This window comes from Scleropages formosus, chromosome 19, assembly GCF_900964775.1.
Source record: "Scleropages formosus chromosome 19, fSclFor1.1, whole genome shotgun sequence".
Taxonomy (NCBI): Eukaryota; Metazoa; Chordata; class Actinopteri; order Osteoglossiformes; family Osteoglossidae; genus Scleropages; species Scleropages formosus.
Genome location: NC_041824.1, coordinates 10,522,311 through 10,539,625, shown reverse-complemented (window position 1 = coordinate 10,539,625; position 17,315 = coordinate 10,522,311). Strand labels below are relative to the sequence as shown.

The window sequence follows — 17,315 nt, the reverse complement described above, 5'->3', positions numbered from 1 at the left end:
AAGTGGCGAAGCCAAGGGACGGCTATGTTAATATTTAAGATTATTTATAACAACGAGCAGCTACGCGCGAAACCGTAAACATTTCCGCGGCACTCCTTAAAGGAAGACAAACAACATGAAAGCCACGTTGGGATAGATGGCGACGTTCCACTGCAGCGGCGGTCTTCTTCGCAGGTAGGTGCGGATAGAGACGACATGACAGGTCCGCCATCCTGGGAGAATTCCGCCTGTGCGCGCGTGTGTGTTTGTGTGTGCGCGCGCACAGGCGCGCGTGTGTGTGTGTGCGCACCCGCGTCTCCCTCTCCCAGGGTCTGATTTGTGTATGCAAACACATTATCTGAAGGGAAATGTGACAAATACTCCCACTAGTCCCTCAGAACTCGTCTCTTTTTGCTGGCTTTTGTAATGGGGGAGAATGCGAGCTACATTGTCAAATTCAGCTTTGTTCACAGTTTGTGGAGGAAAAACCAAACAAACAGGGGGGATCTGCTGCGCACATACATCTATTATTCGCAAGTGTATCCGTGCTACTTTTTATTGAACTTTTTCAAACTTCGACGAAGCATGTCGTCGCCGGTGAATGCTAAGCGCTCCTGATGTGTAATTTAGACCAGGCCCTGCAAGATACGTATTAAATTCCGTGTTGTTATAGTCACGAAGCGTGTTTTCACTTTCCACTGTGGTACCCTCCTGCTGCGAGTCTCTCTAAAGGTCATCGAGGCGTTTGTGAGACATTGCGTGTATCTTGTCCCTCCAGAGTTCCCGGTACAGGAATACCCAAGAGCTGATGGTGCCCTGTAAACCTTGAGCATCATATTTCACACCTGTCTAAGTGGCGTTACCTACTAACACGCACGTGTTCTAGGGTATTTCACTTGGTGGCTTTCACAGTAACGTCTACAGCAACTTGCAACTCTTCCATGTTCTCTGTCACCCAGGAGGAGAGTTATTCGATGCCGAAAGCCTCGCGAAACCCGTGTGTTTTGCGCACGGATTGGAGGACGTCGGGGTTGTTGCCTGTCTCGGATGAATTCGTCATAACGTTGGAGAGGCCCCCATTATTCCCGTTGAAGTGCACTCCCCCTCTACGCGTACTTATCATTGCCTCCAGTAACAGCGTTGAGTCCACGTGGCCCGCAATGCATCACACGCCATCTCGGAATGCATTAGAATGCATGACACTGGCTCTCCATTAGTTTCTTAATAGTATCCCCAAGTCATGTCGCGAAGGTCTTTTTTGCCGTGGATTAAATTAGACTTAAAGGACAGCAGCTCTTCCATGTATTCGGGGCCCTGGTGAACAAATGCACCAGCGTGGCTTCCGCTCATCTGGGGGCCACTGAGGGGTGGGATTGGGCCAGTCTGAAGGCGCTCACGTATGACATGGTACCCTGTTTTTGTTCCTGGTTTGGGGACGAGGAGCCCCACGGACTCCTCCGTGTCTCTCTCCCAGTGGCAGGTAGTGCCCCCCTCCTCCCCCTGCCTAATTATAAAACGTAGCCCGGGGCGAGTTCCTCATGAAGGCCCATCCCCTGGTAAGATGGCCCCCTTGGAGAGGCCTCTGAGGATGTGATTAATTATGGAGTTTATTCATACCCTTCGTTTAGGACAGGAAAACCTCTGTGCATGACCACACCTTGTAACTGAGCAGGTGGATTGTGGTAGGGGGCAGGATGAGGGGGTGTTATTTTTCTCTGCCCCCTACCCTGTCACTCTCTGTCCTAATGAGCTCTTTAATAAGAGTACAAAAGCTGATTCGCATTAATCGAACAGCAGGATTATTGCATTATGTGTTTGGGCAAGGTTCACTCGTCTAGTAATGAGTCTCATTTGGAACCACAAATAAAGTCCACGAAAAGAGATTTCCCCCCCCAATAAATTATCCAGGCTTTCAGTCTTGTTTGTGGGGAAAGAAAAATCCCAAAAAATCTAAACAAACAATGAAAAGAGACAAAACAAAGCAGAAGGTCTACGCTATGCAAGAAAGGATTAATAGACTCTGGAGCGGAGCGAAAACGGGATGAACGAGTGAGTGTGCGAATGTATGGACGGGTGGTCTCAAAGAGCGAAACGGTGAGAGAGAGGCGAGCGCGAGGGAGCGGGTGGTTGGCTTTGAAAGCCACCTTGTTCTCATTACCGGAGGGGTGGTCTGCACCCTGTGGGGAGGTGAACAATGGGCTCGCTTGGGCGATGGCGGCCGGTGCCCCAGCCCCCTGCCGACCCCCCGGCCCGGCCTTGACAAGTCTGGGCTGCGGGTGAGCGTGCAGCTGGCTCCCGCCTTGTCGCTGCCAGCAGGTAGCCCTCTCACATGCTGCCTCGAAAGAAAGGCCTTTAGACAGGGTTGGGCGTGGGGAAACGGATGTGTTGGGGGGTCAATTTGAAGAAGGCACCTCAAAATAGAGTGGATTTATTTTTTTTTTTCCCCGCAGTTAAATCCGCTTCACCGTAAAGCCGAGGTGTTCCGCTCCAAATACGGAACGCTGTCCATGGTTGTGATTGTTGTTACTCGTCAAATAGCGGTTTCATCATCTTTAGAAAAAGGTCCGATCACTTTGTACCTTTGCCAGTTACCGACGGCATTTCTGTCGTTGAGATTTTTTGCATCGAATGCTTGGCTCAAGTTCAGCTTTTTCCCACTGTACCGTGAGACAAAGTACAGTCTCTTTTTATGATGTTTTCCCTTTAACAGAAGAGTCTTGGTATGCTTGTTAAGCAGCTGATAGACTTTGGGGACTGGGAGCAAAATATGTCAGGATCCATTGAGCATTTTGTTTCCACAGTAGTCCAGTGATAAAATTTGAAGGTGCATTTGTATGAAAGGAGGTTTGGAGGGCTAGACGAGGAGGGCGCGAGGGAGGCGGGCATAGGGAGTGTGGCAATGTGGTGTGACAGGCAGGGCTGCCTGATTGACAGGAGGTTATTTGGATGCCGGTAACTCAATCATCCCTTGGCTGCACAGCCTTTAGCGGCAGTGAAGGACATCTGATTATTCCAACCATTAAAGGGCCCAGGCTTTAAGTGCCTCCACTGAAGGACACAAAGGGTGTGTTTTGTACAAACCACTTTACAGGAATACCGTGGAAATGTATCTTTCTTTTTTTTTCATTTATTTATTTATTTATTTTTTAAGCTTTCAGGACAGCAAAGGTCTTTATTGCGAGCAGTGAGGGGAGGGGGACCTCACTCAGTCGTCAGTATATGTGAAATTTATTTGACGAGGTTAACACCCTCATCTAGATTATTGTCAGAAAAGAATAGTGTGTTAAATTAATTAAAAATCCCAACTCTGGCTATACACAAGCACATTCCAGATATTAAATATTTAAAGAATTATGTAGCTCAGAGTTTTGACATTGTTTTACGATCATGGCTATTGATTCTTGTGCCTTCCTGCTCATAGTTATTGCTACAAGGTTCTAGACATCCCACATCCCAGTCAGTTTTTTTGCTCTGGTTCTCTCATTGCAGTTTGTGGAAGGACTATATCATACCTGGGTCATTTGTTGACCCAGGCCTCTGACGGACTTTCACTTTTCTTGAAAGAAAGTGAGAGGAAAAACAACTTGGCCAAATTCCTTCATTGTGGAATACCTGTTGTTCCGATAGCTCTTCGTTTTCCTTGCTGCTTGTCCACTCCAGGAAACCTTTAGGGAAATTCAGCATTTTCAAGGCCGCCAACCCCCTCCCGAATACCCCCAGGCATGGTACATCCGTGATTCCCTCGGGGATATCACTTCAAACGCGATGGTCAGTTTCCAAGGAGACTGAGTCCGGCTGTTGCAGAAACAAAGGACGGGGCCGGGCCTCATGCCGGCCTGATAAGTGTTGACTGTGTCAAATGCGTGCCGATTTTTTTTTTTTTTCCCCCTCCTTCCACTTCTTGAGCCAAACTGGACAGCGGGTCCCCTGGCGATTGTCCAGATCAGGAAGGAATTCCACCCCCAGTGGACCCACCGGCAGCCTGGATATCTCTCCCGGCACTTGTTTCAAGAAATGTCTTTGGGCTGAGTCAATATTGGCACTGCTTCAAACACCACAACCTTTCCAACCAAAAGCAACTCTCTTTTTCTTTGGACTTTTGGAAGTTTTGGCAGTAAGTCTTCTAAAGGCTGCTGAGAAAACCCAGTATGTAGTACACAGGAATGGTAGTCCACCCTTATTGGCAGGTTTGTCACAATTTACGTGGGCAGTCATTGCCGTGTTAACACAGTGGAAAGAATGGCACAGCTATGTCATTTTTAGACCACGTTTGTTAATGCTCACTTTTAGTGTATATGCTAATAAGTATGCATTTGTTATCCATGACCGATCCTGCGTGACCTACCAATTATATTGGCCTCTGCTTACAGGCATACAACTAATAAACATTAGTATTTGTTAATTATTTGCAAATAAAGACCTAAACTCATTGTTACGTATACCTAACAGTAAATAATTTTTATGGTTAGGTGAGGGTTTCCAGTTTTACATAATTTTGGTGGGGAGTCAAGGAACAGTGAAATTAATTGTAAAATAAGTGTATTTCCATTCTGTCTATGTTCTATTATTCATATGTTATGCTAAAGTGTATTGTGTATAATCCGCATCATATTACATCCAGGACATACAGTATTAAATCCTGAAAAATAGGAAACTATTACACAGTATTTTAAAATATTGTGGCACACAAGGCATGCAATGTTCAAGGAGTGACCAAGCGAGAGGCAGTACGGGGTGGATTTAGAGTGTTTTATTAAAAATTTAAAATAACAAGAAAACACAAAATAAGAGCTTTTGGCAGCAACTACATCGACACCGTCTAAGTTCCGCAGGAATATCTCCTGTCCTTTGTCAGTCAATTAATTGCTATGGCTGCATGTGACAATCATCTCTTAATCGGATGCAACTGATAATCAGGAGGCGGGAATGGCCGTTCTCCTGGTTGCCAAAGATATTCCCCTCATACACACAGTCTGAAACATACATAGTCATCATAGAGAATATTGGTGGTCTTCGTAGCTCAGTTAGATGGTTGAGGTGTTCGGTTGTTTGCCGAGCTTGGCGAACACCCGAACACCTCATACGTAGTCATGTATGTATATGACAGTTAATGTTTATGTGTTAAATCTCACCCACATCATCTGAAACTGCTTGTCCGGAGCGGGGTCGCGGCGAACCGGAGCCTAACCTGGCAACACAGGGCGCAAAGCTGGAGGGGGAGTGGACATGCCCAGGATGGGACACAAGTCCATCGCAAGGCACCCCAAGCGGGACTCGAACCCGAGACCCACCAGAGAGCAGGACCCAGTCAAACACTCTGCACCACCACGCCCCCCTCAAAGATATTTCAGGTTTTCGAAATTAATTCTGCAACTATAGTGTTCACTTTGATGTGGAAGGTGTTATTTCAACAACTTTAAATTAAAATAACTTGATATTGTCATTTTCCAACTGCTTAACTAAAAAAGTGCCAGTATTAGGACTTCATAGGACAGGGCATGTCCCCTTATTGTGCGTTTAGCAGTTACTAGCAGCATTCTGCTCTCTGTTCACACTTTCTGTTCGTGGAAGTTAGTGTTTCCTGGAGGATTTAACATACCTGCATAGATCCAGTACTGTCAGTAGAGTAAGTATTTGCAGAAATTAAACACTGTATTTGTCCCTTAAAAACTCTGCGGCATGTTAGTGGTGCCACAGATGAAGGCATTTAAAAAACCTGGCCGGCTAATCTGTTTTGAGATCAAATCTCAGCACAAGTAAGAAGGGAGTATCTTTAGTAGTCTGAGATTATCTCGACAAACGGCATAACTGAGCAACCATATAAAAAGTAAATTTGTCCTGCCTCTTACTCTCTACTGTACATGCAGAACTGCTTTAATGAAAAGGTTGAAGTGAACGTGTGTTTCTGCTTTATTTGCAATCAAACAGTCATCATGCTTTTCCCCAGCATTGTGCCGCTACGCCTTAATTAAAATCTTGACTGATGACTCTGAATAAATTTGGGCTTTCGAGTTCCTGTGCATGGAATGCAAATCAGTCTAGAATGTGATAATGATTAGCACCTTCCTCCACTGGAAGACGCTAACTGGCAGCTAGTCCAGACACGGAAGGTGCGTACACGTATCATACCATGTGTCATTTTCCCCAGGAGAGCTCCGGAATCGCAAACATATCATTCTGACCAAAATCAAAATCTATTAATGTTTAGCTGATAATGCCTTATATTAAAAAAAGGAGAATCATGCGAATCATTTGTGACTTTTCTGTCTTTTGGCTACCGTGTTGTTACTTGTTAAATGATTACAAGTTGATATTGAATTTATTGCAGGTGTTGCTCTTTGTCTTAGCTCTAAAAACATGGCTACTGTGACATCGTAATATTCTTGTATGGTGGAATTCTGTGCGGAAGGAGCCTTAGAGTGATGCCTATTCATTACATTTCAACAAAGAAAATGGCCATGTAGACCACTTTTGTCATTGTGTTGTCTCCAGTACCTGCATGTAAAAGTATGAACAATATTACCTGATATGAAAGCTTGACTTTCATTACCTTGATCATCAAGTTGCAGTCCTGCCAAAAAAGTCTCGCTCGCCGCACAGTGCGTATATTTGCCACATCTGAGAACAACTCCCAAAGGATCAGTGTCAAATTCCCTTCAAAGGTTACTGTATTGGATTTTGGACACTCAATAAAGCACCAATAATCTTGACTCTGTAACTCATTTTTATTCCTGGAAAGTGCTGCCACCTGTGTAAGATGAGATTTAATATTTTGTTGAGAAGTCGTCACCAAAAATTCCCCCCTTTACCTCTTTCTCATTATTTTCTGTGTGTGATTGTCTTTTTTTTTGCTTCTGATATGTTAAAGAAATGCAAATGAATAGTATCTTTGGTAGGACTGAATTTTATTTGTAGATGATAATCATGTGGGTGATTTTGTTTGCATGTTTCCTTGCAAAAGATGTGGTCTGCTTGTTTAATACATTATGAACCCAACTCCGTAGCATACTCTTTTAATGATACTCGTTCAGCATGTAGCAGGGAGTATTAGGTGTACGCCAATGCACTGGGAGAAGACGTGATGTTTCAGATCCTGAGTGATCTGTCCGGCGGAGCCACAACTTAACTTCTCAAGACAGGTATTTGCATAGTCATAAATAATTCAGAATTGAGCTTCAGAATGCAAATGAGAGCACTGAATACGCAAATAAGAGTGAAGAGGATGAGACCGGTGCTAGGGCAGCAGCGAGTGAATTAGTATGGTTGCTGAATGCTCTTAAGATTGTCTTGTTAGAAAGAGGTGCTGTGTTGAGAACAACATACAGTACAAATGGGTAGGAAAGCCTGGTTAAATGATGGGGAATGACATTATGAAGTACATGGATACCAGTGAAGACAATACAGAACTTCCTGCCCAGCAATGCTGTGAATCTGAAGTTAATCAAAATGAATTGTTTTGCATTTGTTGGAGAAGGAGAGTGGTTGGTTCTATTGCCGAAGGCACGATATGAGTTCGGGTGCGGTGTAAGTGGACAGTGCTGGTCTGAGTCAGTCCCCTGGTTTTCAGTTTTTGTACAACAAAAGGAAGATCGCATTTTTGGTTTCCTAGGGAGACTTTTTCCCAGTTGACCAAGTTATAGACCATGTTAGCTTGTATGCTTAAGTATGTCCAGCCACGGTCTTCTTGGATGCAGTATCACGTACTTCTGGCAATGTATTGATGTCAGGGAAAACAACACACTGACATCTAGAGAATGCCCATGGTAAGATCCTAAGACCAGGACGCTGGCCATAGGGCGGTGCACTTTCTGAGACAGGAAAACAGCTGCATCATGACCTTTAGAGCAGTAACACTTTCAGAGCCTCTCCATACATACAGGAAAGACCATCCCGTAAAAACAGTCAGAGGTGAAAAAAGGTTAATATCCATTATGTGGCTCTCATGTGCATCCTTGAGTTAAATCTGTTCCAGCATGGACATTTTCATGCCCATTGCCAAGCTTACTTTTCTTGCCCCTCAGTGCATGTTCTGCAGATGTCTGACACATGTTGGATGTCAGAAATAATTCTTAAAAACTGAAGTCCACACTAGCTTTGACGATTCATTTTGAATGGACACAGTAACTCGTACCACAGTCAAACTAAAAAAAAACTTTTTATCTTCGTACTGTAACATATTGATTTCCTGTTTTTAAATTTACACTTATTCGTTTAGGTGACACTTTTTTTTCCAAAGCAACTTGCAGTATTAAGCTGCGCCCAGGTATTTACCCATTGAGGATTTTTTTTACCGGATCAATTTAGGGTAAGTACCTTGCTCAAGCTGGAGGTGGGATTTGAACTTGTGACTTTTGGGCCCAAAGGCAGCAGCTCGTTCTAACCATTACGCGACCAGCTGCCCCAAACAGAAATAGTTATTTTCTCTTTGTCAGATTTTTAAAATATTTACTTTATTTCAGCAAAATATTCTTGTATCGAGCCTGTGGAAAAAAATCAGACGAAACTTCACCAGTTGTGGCAGACAAACTTGGTGTTAAAAGAACTTGTCAGCATTGGCCGATCAATGAGGATTGAAACGACACGCAAACGACACTGCTTTATGAATTAGTTCTTTCTTCTTGCGCCCTCCTCCAAGACTGCACTTTGTACTTAAAGCTGCATTAAACAGCTGTACCTGTTGCCATTTGCTTGGCTTCCAGGGGGATGCTGCAATATGATGTAATCTAATGAAAGCATGGGTAACTACTGTCGTTATCTGATATAAAGGAAGACCGGACCATAGCATCAGTGAATGGCTGTCACCGATATGTGATAATGCTAGCAGTGCATTATTAACAAAAGAAGAAAATTCCTTTTTTTGTAGTAGTAGCACCTCTCAGACCAAAAGGCATCAGCCAAAATTGAGAAATTGGAAGTTGAAAATGGGTGTAATAAATCAAAAGCAAATCAATGCATCTGCTGCCTGTTGCTTGACGGTGGCAAAAGGGAGGCAAAGTGATTTGCTCGTTACATTGGTGCTCGTGCATGCGATGAAACAGGCATGAGGCTGCTGAAGGAACGCATCGGCAACGTGCTTCCAAGGAGAAGGAAAGCAGACTGCCCCTCGCGCCAAATCCAGGTCGCGCCGGCATTCTGGAAACGCTGGGGTTGATGTGAGAGTGGCTCCTCAGCAGGGGCGCAAAGAGGCCCCCCACCCCTCCCCACCCATTCACTTCCCTGCCGGCACTTTGAGCCCACAGAGACTCAGCACGGGGGGAAACAGCTCTGCAGGGCCCACCTGCTGCTGAGAGCATGGCAACCATGCAGTCAGATACCATATGATATGTAGAGCACATCCACTGGTCCCAGCTGAGGTTTTAAAATTACCTATCACCCAGCAAAAGTCCTTTTTTGCTCTCTCAGCCTTTTCATTTCACTAAAATTGGCCCCTTTTATTCCTAGCCCTGTATTGCAATTTATGTACATTTGTGGAAAATTATGTTGCCTTGTACGGTACATTATCCATAGCAAAAGATAAAATAAGAAATAAGGTTATTTGGTCAGCCGTTTGTGAAATGATGCATCTTTCCAAAGTGATGTGTTTTACATGCCACAGTTTACAGTGCACCGTTTTATTGTATACACAAATTTTGTAAGCAGTTGCTCTTAAAATGGGAGATTGCTGATGGATTGTTATTTTCAGGGCATCACCTGACCCAAGAGTGTATGAGCATTTCCTGCTCCAGCAGTGTGCCTTGGTCCCAGATTCATCTGCACTCTGCTGATTACAAAGCAGACAAAAACTATCACAAACAAAAGACCCATTGCATAAATGCATTTTCACGAGGGCAGGCACTATGTAAATCCTGGCGCCTTTGAAAGCCTTGCGCCAGCATCTCTTTTTTTTCCATTTTTAAGTGAAAAGCAGGTGGAAAAACATGAGACGTTAAAAATGAAGGCAGAGCTGTATTGACTGGAATTCAATCCACTGTTCCTGTGGATCACAATAGTCACTGTGGTGAGAGAGAGCACTCACCAAGCCCAGTGCAGAAGTCCTTTTAACACTGTCCTTGAAAATACCTTCTCTGAGAAATTCCTCTAATGTTTAGGGAGAAGGTAGAATGCGGTATATGTCAGCCGGGTCCCAGAGGGTTCTATTTTGTACTCTAATAGCTGTTACGAGCCCACATTATATCCGAGGAGTAATTTTCCTTGGGGGTGCCCTGCTCGCTTTGTGTCAATATTCTGGCATTTGAAGTCACGTACTGTATGTGCTTCTGGGAGCAGCTCAGGAGCCAGGCAGACTCGTAATGGTCTGCATTCATTAATAAGGCTGCAGCTTCTGCTCCCCCCCCCCCGCCACCCCCAACCCCACCTTGTCCACATCAGGGATGCCTGGGCATTCCTTGGGGACCCCTCCCAGACACACTTAAAGAAGCTTTATTTTCAAGTGGGCAGAAGATGAAATGTAGAAGCTACGGGCACATCTCGGACCGACGCAGCACCCAGAGCCCGGGGCCCTCGGTGGATGACCTCGCTCGGGTTGGAGATCCGTTGAGGTCAAAAGACTTATTATTCCGCCTGTCGGAAAGCGATCGCTTTGCCGAAGAGCAACCTTCCGAGGTGTTTGAATCCTTGATGGCGATGCGGTAATGAGTAGGCTCTGCTGGTTTCTGTTTTTCCAGCAGCGATGACAGCGGAGGTGGCCGCAACGGAGAGCATAGTGTGTGATCCAGCATGCCAGGGAAGTGGGTGATGAATGTGACGAAGTGACAGAGTTGGTAGACAGAGCAAAGCCCGGGCCGACATGGAACAAAATGTCGGAGGGACGCTTTTCTGACAGGTGCGCAACTGAGTCCACGCTGCTGAAAGTCCGCAGTCGTGTTTTTTTTTTTTTTTTCTTTTTTTTTTCTTTTTTTTTAAGGGGAGCGCAGCAAGTGGGGCATGTAGTTTGCATTAAAGGGATTAGCAGACACTTCAAAAGATGACCTGGATTCGGCCCACCAGGGACACCAGTCACACACCCCCGTCCCGCACTTCTCTTTAAAGAGCCCCCGTCTGACACCCCTCCCTCTGCACAGGCGCAATTCACGAGCATGCGAATGTGTGTTTGTGTCACACACAAGTCCGTGCAAGACGAGCCCTTAACATACAAACATATAATAACAATGATGAAGAAGGTTAAATGATAATATTATGGTTAAGGTGCAATAGCACTGTGTTACTGATAGTGGCTGTGTTTGATAGATGTTTCACAGGACTTTAGGCGAAAAAGGTACCCTTGGCTTATGAATAGTAGCGGCTGAGGAACTGGGCTTCATATTGTTTTACACTCGTATAGTTTTTGAGAAAAATGTTTGTTTATTTGAGGGACTTGGAGAAAAACTAATTAGGACAGACATTTAATGTTCTGCTTAATAATCACAGTGCAACTGAATGAATGTCATTGTGTCTTAAGTGGATTATTATAGGTGTCAGGAAAGAATCCACTGACATAAGTCCTGAAAATTCCAGTGTCGCAAACGGTTGTCAGAAAAGCCAAGGATTTATGTCAGTCAGGGATTTTACCAAAGCTTATTCTTGGAAAACCAGGTTCATATGTACAAAAGCATGCCGTTTCAAAACAGTTCAACCAATATTGTCATTATGTAAGTTTTTATACCCAGCAGTGTAGTTCAGAAAAGTATACCAGTAATAGCCTATACAATTAAGGATGAGAATAATACTGAAATTAAACACCTGCATTACAGTCTTTATCACTTGAGTTTTCAAGGTATACAGTAAGGCAAAGATAGTGTAAAATAGTTTTTGTATAATTACAATAGCTCATTATGGACAGACAAAACAAATGGCTTTACTAAATGTACTTTGAGATCGACAGTTTAAGTGACTGATCTGTTTTAAAAGGATAATTGGTGTTTTCTATTTAAGCCAGTTTTAGAAATTTTACTGACGAGCATTAGAACCGTAGCGCTTCTGAATATCTAATAAACATTTTTATTTTTGATTATTGTCAGATTTAGAGTAGAACCCTTTAATGGTGTAATTATTTATCACCTTTTTCTAAATTATGTATTTTTTTAGTTTAGTTTTCTTTGGGGGGGCATGGTGGCACAGCGGGATTGGCCTGTGCCTGCTCTCTGGTGGGTCAGGGGTTCGAGTCCCGCTTGGAGTGCATGGTGACAGACTGGCGTCCCGTCCTGGGTGTGTCTCTCCACAACCCCGCTCGGGACAAGTGGTTTCAGACTCCGTGTGTGTGTGTGTGTGTGTGTGTATGTGGTTTTCTTTGCATTATTACCAATAGAAGAAACTTCCTTTTTAGCAGTAGCACCTCTCAGACCAAAAGGTATCAGCCAGAATTGAAAAGCAAATCAATGCATCTGCTGCCTGTTGCTTGACGGTGGCAAAAAGGAGACAAAGTGATTTGCTCACAACAACTGAACAAGTCAAATAATTGTTTAGATTTGATGTATTTGTGGAAAAAATCTATATCCATACCATCCTGCAATGCAGCAAATGGAGAAAAAAATGTTACCTACTTTCTTGTATTATGGGAATACAATTTTTTAAATCATCAGCAGCAATAGAAAAACCTCACTAAATGGGTCTCAAGGTGAATGTAGCTGGTGCGGGTGATGAGCCCCATTTCCACAACCATATGAATTTTTGCAATAAATTTTCAATGTGCATGCACATACTGTATTCAAACCCTGATGATTGCTACATGGACTGAATGTTAACCGATATTTTGTTTCGGTCTCTTCCTTTTCCACAGAACCACACAATGAGCCAACACAGCAGCTAACGTGGCAGACGTCACTTTGGGACGGTAGCTCGGCGGTGAAGAAATTGGAAAAAGGGGAAAAGAAAAAAAAAAAAAAAAAACGACAAGTGTCAAGCTTCAGCGTGGTCTCCTTACTTATTCTTTGCACGGAACTTTCATTGCAGTTGTACACAATAAGAGAAATCATGTATGGTAACAAAAACTTTATCTTGAAAAGAAAAGAAGATGGAACAGAAATTCTTTGGACAGTATGTATTTGAGTTTTTAAGCATAAGGGTGAGGTAATTGTAAATAGTGTCACTTCATGCGTTGTTAAAGTCGGGCTGCCGAGCCCTTTTTACAGCACCCAGTGTTGAAACCCTGCCTCAGAGAGGATGGAGAGGATTTCACACGCCAGTGATCAATGGGGCAAAGGGCAGCAACTGGCCGCTAAACTTCAAGAAGAGCAGAGGCCATTCCCTATCCATGTTCATTAGTCCGCTTTGGCTGGACATCACGTTCTTCGAAGACGCGCCCGTCGGCAACTCGGAGTGCTTTGATGCGCCGCTTCGTGGCCAAGATCTCCAGATAGCCCCGCAAAAGCAGCGCTGTCGACCTCATGCATAAATCTCATTATTGCAGGAAGGAGGAGACCAGATCAGAAATATGGATTATTTAATGTGCTCTGCTTGTGTGCAGAGTTCAAACAAAAAAACCATTCTCATATATGCAATGGTGATGACACAGATTGGAAACACATCCTTCCTGGTGGAAGCCGAATGACACTTAAACCTCCTTTAATAACCCCGGCACAGAGGAACCTCCCAGTGAATTAAATCAGCCTCTGTGTTACTGTTATTAATGTTTACTCTCTAGCCAGAACCTGGAGATTACTGGAATTGTTTTTGCAATAGGAAATAAATCCAATTTACCTTCAGGTACTAGAGTGTGCTTTTATTTCCCCCTCTTCGTTTTGATTATGTAATTACAAAACTCTGTCCTCCTTTGCACTCCCAGATTTTGTTCTAGTCCTCTGCTCTCTTGGCTATTGTGACATTCCATTTCTCCTTTAAAGCTGTAAGCTCCGAGCTGAGATATTGCATTCCATTATTTAAGATTTTACTATTATTTGAACTTGAGACGCACTTTTGTATGGAGAAATAATGTGACATTTTGAAATCTGTTCATTTTCGGATAACTGGAACTATCCTTTCCGGCAGGACTTTGGAATATCAAAAAAAAAAATACAAATGACATCTAATGTTATTGAATATGTAATGTACAAATATGGACAAAGTTCTGAATTTTGCAGGACTCATGTTTGTGTTGCACATGTGAAGCATATTAAAAGTGTATGTGAAAAAGATCATTTTTGTGTGTGTTCACACCACTACAAAACTTGAAAAACACACCAGTATTTACTGCACGGTCTTTGATTAATGGTTTGTTTGTTTGTGCTTTTGCATATTATGTGGTTTGACGTGTTGTCATGAATTAGTGCTGGGTGGCGCAATCAAACGTCTACAGTTCTCGCAGCAGTATGAAGATGTGTAAAATGTGGTTCGCGCATCGTTGTAGTCACCATCAGGAACGTACAGAAATACATGTACGTGGCGAACGACGGTCACAAAAAAGTATCACAAACATGTCTAATAATGTGTTAAATGCACAGAGTAAATCACTTTAATTTTATGTTGCAATTCATAATCATACAAATATGACTTCTGACCATTTGCCTCAGGTACTTCTGGGATGGCTGTGACCAACATGAGGGACTGGACTGGACTGAATTAGTCCACTCGGTGAAGGTATCTGTGGCTCTGAGTTGGAGGTCTGGCTGATGTCCTTGAGATCCAAAGTGTGGGAGAACACAGACCCAGCCCTCATGACTGTATGTAGAGAAAGGATCTCCACTTCCCTGGTGGCACCTTCTCTTTTCAAGCAATTAACTGATAGAATCTGATCATATCGGGCTCCCTTTCATTGACACAGCCACCCTACATTTACCCTGGTAGCTATAGTAATCTACAGCTTGAGCCAGGCCTTCAACCACCCGAAGCACAGGCACTGTAGCAGAACCCGAAAGCGTCAAGAAACAATCTGATTGTCCTTTGGAGATCTCGGCAGCATGCCACCCTGCTGCCGTGCAAGTTTCCACCACCATACGTGAACATCCAGACTGCCAGCAAGATCTTGAGGGAGGCTCCAGTCATTAACTCCCCCATTACCCCCAACCCTGTGCATGTGCACACTCTCCAGACCTATTAGAGTCATGCCATCACTCTGGGGGTGGCGGAGGGTGGAGAAGGCCACCGTCTCCAAGAGCAAGCTGGTACTCCAGGTCTGTGGAAACATCTGTCCTCCGCTGATTTATAAAAATGTCATTAACGGAGAAAACGAGATCGGGAAACATTGTGCCTTACATAGCAGTCACTGTTTAATTAGTTTCTTCCTTATAGTTAATTCTAAAATAAATACAATTTTGTTTCATAGTTAAATTTTCACAAACAATGCAGAAACAATTATTTTTACAATGAATGTTTAGTACTTTCAATACCAATATTTTTTTCTGGAACCTTGTAGATCATGATGTAGATCAGGTTTATAGAGGAATTGCATCCCTGCTGAAATACATAATTGGTTTTATGCATTTAATATAGTACCTAGCACTATATTCCTTTGAGAGAAGAATATAGCATTCATTATTATAGAAAAAATAGTTACCAGAATATTATCAAGAAAACTTGATGGATACTACCTTTTAATAGGCAACAGATCTCTTCCTTTTGTCTTATAGAAATATTATGTCGTTGAAGCATAACAATAACCCTTAGATTACACAGTTATCCACGTTCGGAACAAGTCTGTTCTGGAGAATTAGACAAGCGTAGTGTCATTAACGATTTGCTGCAGATTTTACTACTGTTGTGAGAGACTGAATGTCAATATTATGATACCTGACAAATCTGAGATTGTATGCTAATTCAGCCTGCTGTTTAATAAGCATTCTTTTAAGGTACATAGAAATAAAATAAGTTATTGGCTCTGAGTTCCTAATGATGCTTATGTTATAATGGTTCCTTTTTTCTTTTTCCATCAGCTGCTACATGTTACACAGCTCGTTTACTATGTAGCATACCACAGACTACTTAGTAAACTAAGAATAGAGCAGTATATAGTGTACTGCAGTCTTTCTAACTCATCTGCTGCAAATTAACACATGAAATGTGGATATTTGCAACTGTGTGTGAGTGTGTGTTTTTGTGTCTGCGTTTGTGTAAACGGTATATAGTATACAGACACTCCCCTGAGTGCTGAGATATGTGATCGGGCTCTCTGGTCCTAATTGTATGCTCGATCCCCATGGGCCCTCATTAGCCCCTCCCCCGTTCCACCGAAGGGGCTTGTAGCGCTTTGATATTTTTTTATTTATTGTTTACTTGCACTAATTAAACTTCTTAGCCAGAAAAGTGTGCTTCAGAGACTCTCCATGTAAAAGTACTCTATACAAAAAAGAACAAATCTCTGATATTACCTGTACAATTAAGTGCAACACGTGGACATTTATTAGACTTTCTTTTTTTTTTTTTTATTATTTGTTCAGGTATGCTTAAGAGAATTGCCTAAAAGCTTTATGGCTGGGTCTTTTTCGTGACTTGGATCCTGGCATATGTAATTTGACATTCAAATGAAAAACAAGACTTAATTACTGTTGATTCGGGAACATATGGGGTGTAAGTTATAACCCCCAACTTGCCCACTTCCCCTCCCTTGTCATTCTTGTTTAGTCACTCCAGTATTGGAATTGCCCTTTTAGAGCAGAGCCCTATAACACTGCTGGACTGTAATACATCTTCTTCACCTGTCCACACGCTGACCTCCGTCTTGTTCTGCAAATACTGCACTCAGACCTCAGACTTGCAGGACGTCATGAAGGGCTCACCGACAATACATTGCTCCAGCTCTTAAGCGTGGTATATTAGGGCTAAGATGTTAACATAATGGTTACATTGATTACCTGTATTCATTCAGCCGACACTTTGCGGTATAGTAACTTACATCATTACACTCTTCACAATTATTTACCCACTTATTAGTTTAGCTGATGCTTTTCTCCAGAGTAACTCGCAGTGTTGAGGTGTTCACAATTATTTACACATTTATAGAGCTGGTTAATGTTTTACCGGAGGAATTCAAGGTAACCACCTTGCTCAAGGCTACTACCGCCAGAGGTGAGACTCAAACCCGCAATTTTTGGGTTCGAAGGCAGCAGGACTAATCAGTACGCTACCAGCTGCCCCATTTAGTCAACAAATTTTTACTAGAGCAACACAGGGTATGTACCTTGCTCAAGGGCACAGCAGTAAGAGGTGGGATTCAAGCCTAGGCCCTTCAAGTCTAAGGCAGTAGGCCTGGCCACTACATCACCTACAATGTCTGAGATTTGCTCGCCTTACTAGTTTCTATTAGTTAACGGGAATACCAGTCACTATTAACAGAATACGGAATCATTGTAACGGCGCGCTGATAATATAGAAGAAGTAGAATTTAATGGAACAATCCATTAGCTGAAAAGGAGCGTCTTTATTGCAAC

The 17,315-nt window shown here is 43.1% G+C and overlaps 1 protein-coding gene across 5 annotated transcripts in view; it reads left to right on the top strand.

Moving 5' to 3' along the window:
* Positions 1-13,950, top strand: part of LOC108931644 (zinc finger protein 521-like) — a 143,015-nt gene extending 129,065 nt beyond the window's left edge. For all 5 annotated transcript variants that reach the window (XM_029246295.1, XM_029246294.1, XM_029246292.1 and 2 more), the window contains one exon: positions 12,734-13,950. In XM_029246295.1, coding sequence (XP_029102128.1) covers positions 12,734-12,763 — 30 coding nt within the window. In that variant the 3' untranslated portion in view covers positions 12,764-13,950. The remainder of the gene's footprint in view (positions 1-12,733) is intronic.
* The last annotated feature ends 3,365 nt before the right edge of the window (positions 13,951-17,315 follow it).